The sequence below is a fragment of the Capra hircus genome, chromosome 7 (assembly GCF_001704415.2).
Source record: "Capra hircus breed San Clemente chromosome 7, ASM170441v1, whole genome shotgun sequence".
Lineage (NCBI taxonomy): Eukaryota > Metazoa > Chordata > Mammalia > Artiodactyla > Bovidae > Capra > Capra hircus.
The window spans coordinates 76357817-76366140 of NC_030814.1; the positions used below are offsets into that span (position 1 = coordinate 76357817).

The window sequence follows — 8324 nt, forward strand, 5'->3', positions numbered from 1 at the left end:
CTCACATTACCAATGTAAGGCTCCAGAATTCTTTCTCTCTACAAAGATGATTGAGAGAGATCCCTTTGTCAGCCTGGGTCCAGGAATAAGGACTATGAGGATCAGAATTCCTAGCCAGCTCATAATGGACGACAAGGAGTCGGAAATGAACCTTTGTTTTTTTTTAAAACCACTGAGATTTTGGGGAATTACTTGTTACAATGAAATGATCAAGTTTATTCTGATGGATATGGTCTCCAAAGAATATAACTGGGGTGCATGGGGAAAGCCCCAGGGATATTGAAGGTCTTTCTTTTTCTTAAGTTTTCTGTAGATAAATGTCAGAGATGCTTTGGGGGGAATTGTTCCCTATCACTGAAAATACTGAAATAAAGACTGCACAATCTCTTGAAGGCAGTGCTGTGGGAATGAAGGTGGTTGTGTGATATAATAAGGCATTGATGTTTGATTTTCTATATGTTTGGCATAGAGCTCTGAAAACCTTTGGAATTTCTTAAGTGCTGAGAACAATGAAAATGTCTTTTGTTACGTTAATGAGGTGACTTTTGGAAACCAACTAAGGGTGAAGGTTGGTCGCTAGTGGAGCCAACCAAATGATTAGAGGGTTGAAACTTTCACTCTCACCCCTCTGGGGAGGTCAGAGAGGGCTGGAGTTGAATGATTCACCAAAAGCAAATGACTTAATCAATCATGTTCATATTATGAAGCCTCCATAATAACCCCAAAGAAGGGGTTTGGACTGCTTCTGAGCTGGTGAACACGTGGAGAACTTGAGGAAAAGGCATGCTCAGCGAGCAGGAAAGACTTGGATCTTTTCCCTATGCATCTCTTCCATCTGACTGTTCCTGAGTGTGTGTATATATATATATATATATATATGTATAACACATTATATATATAATTAATAATATGTAGTAAGTAACATGTTTCTCTGAGTTCTGTGACTCCATTTTGTGTGAATGAATTAATGATACTCAAAGCAACTGAGGCACAGGTGGCAACCTTGATTTGCTGCTGGCATCTGAGTGTGTGTGTGCTCTCGTAGGACTGAGCCCTTCTTCTGTGGAGTCTGGCGCTGTCTTTGAGTAGGTAGTGTCAGAACTGAGCTGCATTTGTACAGCTCTCAGTATGCAGTCCTCACTTGGTGGTATGGGGAACCCCCCTACCCTCCACACTGGACTTGGAACTATAGCTGACTCTGGAACACCGTGGGTTTGAATTTGTGGGTTTGAATCCACCTATAGGTGGATTTTTTTTCAGTAACTACACATCTTTAGAGTCAACCAAACATAAATCAAGTTTCTATCTGAGGTTGGTTGAATCTGTGGTTGTGAAACTTGTAAATACGAAGGGATCAACCTGACAGTACTTGAACTCGCTGGTCAATCTTAACTTCATTAAAAATGGGACAATTTTTCTACTTTCTGTTGCAAAGCAATAGGATAGTACACAGCATCACTTACAAAATAAGCTTGTAGTAACGTGAAATTGCATCTAAATCTAATTAATTCTTTAGCTCTGACTGTTTATAAGGAAAATTAGGTAAACGGGAGCATCTTAAATAACATCACAGAAATATGGTCAATAGACTTCTGTGGAAAATTCTACAGGATAAATTACTTAGTTTCTTCAATAAATCAGTGCCAAAAAAAGGAGGGAAAGCTGCTGTAGACTAACAGACACATCAGCCGATTGCAACATGTGGACCGTGTTTAAATTTTGATTTCAATGGACCATGTATAAAAAAGACATTTTAACCCGGTTGGAGGAAATTGAGTATGGCTTGGTTATTGTGCTAAGAAGAAATGATGATTAAATTTGGGGGGTGAGATAATGATGTTGTTGTTCTGTTAGAAACAAGTTCTTATCTGTTGGAGATAAATACTATTACATTTAAGGAGAAATGACATAATGTCTGAGATTTGCATTAAAATAGAACTCTTCCCCCACCCTACCCAAACTCCTGAACTAAAATAAATGAGCAGAAAGCTAAGTGTGAGAATGAGTGTGTGTGTATGTGTGTCAGAACAAGAATGGCAGAATATTAATAATTGTTGAAACTGAGTGATGAGTAAACGCCACTGCATTCCTACTATATCATTCTTTTTACTTTGTGTATGTTTAAAAATTCCTACCACAAAAAATAATTAAAAGAAAAAATCCATGTCTTGTCTTTTCTTGGGATCCAGCGAGAAACAGGAAGATTCACTCATCAGCAAACCCTCACGAGGCTGCCGTTGTCCTCTCTCCACTCTCTTCGCTGCCGGACGCTTTCAGTCATTCCGCAATGCCCTTTCTAACGGGGGCCCGCCTCAGTCCCCAGGGTGTTCCTAATGAAAGCAGTGACTTCTGGGAGTCCAGCCATCCACGTGTGCCAGCACTCCCACTGGATCCTGGCCAACACCTCGAAATGCGGTGTACCCTAATTCTAGAGTGGAGTCAGGAGGATCCAGATGGATTGCCACTTTTAACTGGTATAAATTACAGCCCACAAGCAGAGGTGTGCAAGAAATAGTATGACCATTTTTTTTTTACAACTCCATTTAATTTGTATCTTAAGCCTTGATCCTGCTGGTGTCCTCTTTGGATTTCCATCCATTCCTATTTGGAAGTCATACAGGGCCAAGGTTTTGAGGGAGGGGCCGGAAGCATGGTCATTGTTGACTGGAGCACACAGCGTAGTGAAGACATCCATTGGCTCGAACGCCTTGCCTCCTTTAGGTTTGGTAGCTCCTGTGCCATGTGGGCCTCCCTTGTGGCTCAGCGGTGAAGAATCTACCTGCCAATGCAGGAGACCCAGGTTCTATCTCTGGATCAGGAAGATACCCTGGAAAAGGAAATAGTAACCTGGTCCAGTATTCTTGCCGGGAAAATCCCATGGATAGGGAGCCTAGCAGTCTGTAGTCCATGGGGTCAAAAAGAGGCAGACATGACTGAGCAGCTGAGCAGGCATGAGCCAGGTGTGGGACAGATTGCCATGATTCTGCCTGCATGCACACTACAGCCATCTCCTTCTAGAATTTTTGCCCCACCTACCCCTCCAACCACACTTGAGAGGCCTTTTCTCCTCCAGGATCCACAGGCGTCCCTCTCTGACTTAATTAGCGCCTTTCAACACTCCAAGAGGGAAACAAGGCAGTATGTAATTTCAAAAACCTGCTTCTGTTACATTTCTGCTCAAGTATCTTCTCTTTTCCGTGGTGTTTGGGATTTCAGAAATAAAAGCCAAGGTCCTCAGCATGCCATTGCTGCTACACCCTGCCCTGTTCTTCCACTGGTCAGCAAACACAGGCTCTGCTACCCACTTGAATGCAGAAGGGAAAGAGTGAAATAAAGGGAGAAAAGAAAAAAAAAAATAAACAGGAACAGATTAACATCTCAAAATATCCTGCTACATTTGAAAGATGTGAGAGTTGAATTCATGGGCGAGGTTCTACTGGGAAAAAGGAACTGTTCTTGAAAATGAGGTCTGTGCTGTTGCAGAGACAGCCTGGCCCCTAGGTCCACAGAATGCTCTGATGTCATCACTGAGGTCAGAGAATCCTGCCGTGGGCCCGACGACCTTTGAACTTTAACAGCCCTGCGCTGTGGAGAGCACTGGGCAGTGCTGCTGCTTTAAGTGGTCCGAGTTCTTCAGCTACTTCGGAGACTCGACTGCTTTTACTCGATTTAATTATCAAGTCATTTCAGTGGGTCTCTGGAGAGCCAAGAAGGGCCAACCTGTAGCGAAGAGGAGGAGCTGGACGTGTGGCATCTTCTTCTAGGGGGTCTTCTAGTTGGGACGATGAAAAGGCGACAAAAGAGGAAACACCTGGAAAATGAAGAGTCCCAGGAGACTGCTGAGAAGGGAGGAGGTATGTGGGGGCAACTTGTCTGGGGCACAAGGGTTTCTGCCAACCTGAGCCTTCTCTAGGAAGGGGGTACTGAGAACCTGTTACATATGAAGCAGGGAGCAAGATACCATCACAGTCTTGGTGATGTTGCTGTATCCATCTCAGGGGAGGTCCCCGTGGTGTGAGATGACACAGGAAGGCCAGCTGCCCCAGGCAGATGGGAGGTCAGTCCTGCTGGTTTGAGCACTCTCCAGGGGCTTCAGGCCTAGGGCTTCGTGGCACTCACAGAGGCTGTATCCTGCCTGTGCAGCCCTAGACATGCAGCTTTTCTCAATCTTCAAGTTCTTTCTACTTCTCTGCTTTTTCCCTGGGGTCACGAGCTAGGGGACGTGAAGGATGCTGAGGCAGACCCATGGGTTACTTGGCCCCTTTTACCAAAGAGGAAAGAGAAGCCCCATGAGCTGAAGGCCTTTTTGAAAAATATCTCAGGCAGTGGAATGCTCTTCAAAAGGAGGTTGTTCGTCTAGGGATGGTCCTATAGAAAACATGGAGGTTTTATTTATTCAACAGGAAGAATTTCCTGAAGGAGATCAAGGGAGAGGGGAAGGGCCTTCCAGGACCTGAGACCACAGGGGTGGGGGTGAGAAATGTTGTTAGAGTCCTATGGGGAGGTCTGAGAGCCACGGCTACAGGGTGCCTGCGTGCATTAAGTGTAGGTGAGTAGTCACCCTGGGAGAGGGGGTGGTCACGTGAGGAAGTGGGGCAGAATGGAGCCCACTCCAGAGTTCCAGCTGGAGGCCTAGGCCCCAGATTAGAGCAGCACCTCCTACCGGGCCCAGGGCCCTGGCAACTGTAGGGTGGGACTTGGGAGCAGGCAGCAGCTGGGACAGGATGGGGAAAGCAAAGATTACCCTGCCCCTTACACATCAGAATATTTCTGTGTGTGGTGGAGGAAAGAGTGGGGAGAATGGGGATAGGGTGCTTATCAGATATAAAGTCTGCATGGTAAAATTCTTGTCACCCTGCCGGGACCTGAGTGACCCTCAGCATGTGTAAGGGGTGTTTCATGATGCAGCCACTCATACTCATATACACTGATGTAGCAGAAATATCACACACCTCCACATATAAACTCCTTATTAAACCACACATTGAAAATTGGGTGTCCTGTATTTTTGTTTGCTAACTCTGGCACCCGCTGATGTATTATGTACTGATTATATTTTTATATAATTTATATTTTTGTTTAGTGTCTGTCTTCCCCTACAAGAATGCTCAGCTTTACCAGAGACCAGAATAATGGAATAGTGCCAGGTACATAGTGACTGCTCACTGAATCTTATTGAATGAATGAATAAACACAAGCCATAAGTGCAAGCCGCACCATGTAATGAGGAAGAGTTACATGTCCCATAATTCCTGAATTGTAAACAGAAACCATGCACACAAATGCCACAGACACAGATGCACACATTTGCACTATGCTTACCATACTGACTCCACACTTATCACAGACTTAGCTAATACACATCACTCATATTTCTATATACTTACAGTCGCCTCTCAGACCTACATCCCCTCAAAATACACCAACAGAATAGTTACTGATTTTTAATTGAATTCTAAAGTATATACCAGGAAACATGCTCCAAACCATGTGTATTCACTGCAAACCATACACTACAAACCATGTGTAGTCACTAACATGTGTCAGACACTCGGTAAATATTTGTTGGACAGATGACTGATGAGCAAACATGTCCACACCACTCTCTCTCTCAGCCTCTAATTTCTCTCCCAGGAATCTCAAAATCACAAGAGGATCCCCCTCAGCTAGGATGCACTGCAGTGGCCCGAGTCTGCCCCCAAGGGTCAGGGGAGGTCTCTTCTGCTTCTGAATACTTCTCCTGTGTTTCTTCTCCACGCAAGCTCATCTATGGTGGTAAGGGTATGGGAATCCTTGAGTGTAGGGGTGCCTGGCTCTGGAGCAGGGACACATAGATCCCAACAAGGCTGAGCAGAAACCCAGGGTTCTCAGAAGTGGTCAGGGCCCTGTGGAGGAGCCTGGGGAGGACATCTGAGCTTTAGGAGGGTGTGGACCAAGCTCAGCGTGGGGATGTGCGAGTCTTGGTCCCACCATGGTGGGGAAGTTAAGGAGAGGGGCTAAAGAGGTCTGGGCTTGAAGTGGAGGGCAGAGGGATCAGGTTTAGCATCTTCAGAGGAACATGTAGGGCTTGTCTTTGCCTTTGTTTCCAGAGCTCGGCCCAAGGGCAGGACCCTGCCACTCAGGTCCACACACCTCCCACGTGCATCTGCTCTCCACTCAGCCATTCTCAGCCCAGACACCAACCCCAAGCAGGCGATTCCCCAGGGCCCTCCTCCTATACCACAGCCCACCTCCCACAAGTAACACATCGATGATATTCCCCAACTCACCTGCTCCTCGTGAACATACCCACCAGCATCCCTCACATACCACAGCATGCCCCTGCACCACACTCTACACCCCTGCACACAGATATGGCTCCAGTATCTGCTCCCCCGCCCACAGATGAAGAACCCACAGATGCCAACACATACCCCACCCCATTCTATGACCAACAAACTCCAAGCTCATGACACAACTATGTCATGCAGATGTCCCTCCCCACAGCACCCTCAGCTCCTAGAAGGACCCATACATGTTCTTATGTTTCTAATTTCCTTTCCCAGGAGTCTGGAAGTTGCATCGAGACAGTCCCCAGCCTAGAGCACCCCTAGCCCATCTTCAAGAACAAGGGGAGATAGCGCCCCTGTCACCACGTGTCTCCTTCTCCTCCCCTTCATCCTACAAGACCTGTGCAACCTCTCTACATATGAACAAAGAAAAGAGGGGCATGAAAATATACTACATGCGTGTACAAATGAAAAAGGGTGTTGCTGTCTCCTGGGAGGCAGAGAAACCCTCAGAGTCGCTAGAAAAGCAGCCGAGGATGGAGGAAGTGACCCTTCCTGAGGACGTGTGGGTGGGGACTCCCCCCTCGGACGTGTCCACCAGAAACCTCCTGTCTGACAGCGAGCCCAGCGGGGAGGAGAAAGAGCACGAGGAGAGGGTTGAGTCCGACAGCCCCATCCCAGGGTCACCCGCCGTCGAGGAGAGACCCCGGGCCAGGACACCCGACTGGCTGGTGACCATGGAGACTGGCTTTCGGTGCATGGCCTGCTGCCGGGTCTTCCCCAGCCTGGAGGTCCTGCAGGAACACGTGCAGAATGGCATCCGCGAGGGCTTCAGCTGCCACGTCTTTCATCTCACCATGGCCCAGCTGACAGGCAACGTGGAACCAGAGAACACCCCTGAGGAGGAGGTGGAGGACGAGGAGGAGGACGAGGACGGGGAGGACGAGGAGCAGAAGGAGAAGGAGAATGAGGAGCAGCAGCCTGCAGGGGAAGATGTCAGCTTGAGGAGACCCTGGAGCCAGTGTCCAGGCTGTGTGTTCCATTCTCCCAAGGACCGGAAGTGAGCAGGGGCCAGGGCTGCAGCGGGAGCTATGTCTTCTCCAGTCTTGCCTCTCCATCCTGGCTCAGAAGGGAGAATTGGGGCTTTCTCACCTCAGGGGTCAACGAAGGGGGTAACTGGGCCCCTTGCTTTTGGCCCAGGCATTTTAATAAAGTCATGACTGTAAGAGAGAATTTATCCTGAGCTTTTCAGCTTCCCTTGGAAGTTCTCTTTAACTCAACATCTCTTAACTCAACTCAACATCTCTCTTGATTTCCACACAGCAACTGATAATTCATGGGCCAGAAGATCCTGGAAGATGGTGTGGCCTTCTCTCAGGAGAGGTGAGACCTGAGGCTGGCACGGTCTTCTGAGCCTATGTCACGAGGGCCCAGAGGAATCTAAGGGAAGGGGCCGAGGAGATGCTCTGGGTTACCTGATGGCTCTGCAGTCTCATCACCTTGGGGCCCATGCAACACTTGGGAGGGACTGACCTGTTGATTTGGACAAGAAGGTGGAGTTTTGATTGAGTTTTGATTTTGATTTTGATTGAGTTCTCTCAGGGTCTCCATGACTGACTTCGACTCTAAGAGGATGTACTACCAGCTGCTCGTCTTGGTAGAGAGAGCTAGGAGTGGTCTGGAAAGAACCAGGGCCTCGCAAGACCCACAGTTTGAGGTCTTGAGAGCCTGTGACCTGAGCCAGGACCTCACCCTGACCACTGTACCTAGCCTTCTGGGACAGAGGAGAATGGGAGAGGGAATCATATGGAAATGAGGTCCCCGGAGGTCTGGAAATATATTCTAGAACCTTCATTGTTTGATCAGTTCAGTCACTCAGTCATGTCTGACTCTTTGTGACCCCATGGACTACAGCACACCAGGCTTCCCTGTCCATCACCAACTCCCAGAGCTTACTCAAACTCATTTCCATTGAGTCAGTGATGCCATCCAACCATCATTGTGTGATAGTTGATCTGGAGTCAGACTCTGTGGTGTGTGTGGCTGTTGAGCTTC

General features: G+C 47.6%; 1 protein-coding gene across 2 annotated transcripts; it reads left to right on the plus strand.

The window, feature by feature from the left end:
- Nucleotides 3785-7398, plus strand: FAM170A (family with sequence similarity 170 member A). 2 transcript variants are annotated; one of them, XM_018051740.1, is made up of 3 exons: nucleotides 3785-3854; nucleotides 5635-5775; nucleotides 6546-7398. In XM_018051740.1, the coding sequence occupies exons 1-3, from the start codon at nucleotides 3785-3787 to the stop codon at nucleotides 7331-7333; spliced, it is 999 nt and encodes a 332-aa protein (XP_017907229.1). In that variant the 3' UTR covers nucleotides 7334-7398. The 2 variants fall into 2 exon arrangements, with proteins under 2 accessions (XP_017907229.1, XP_017907230.1); XM_018051741.1 differs by lacking the exon at nucleotides 5635-5775.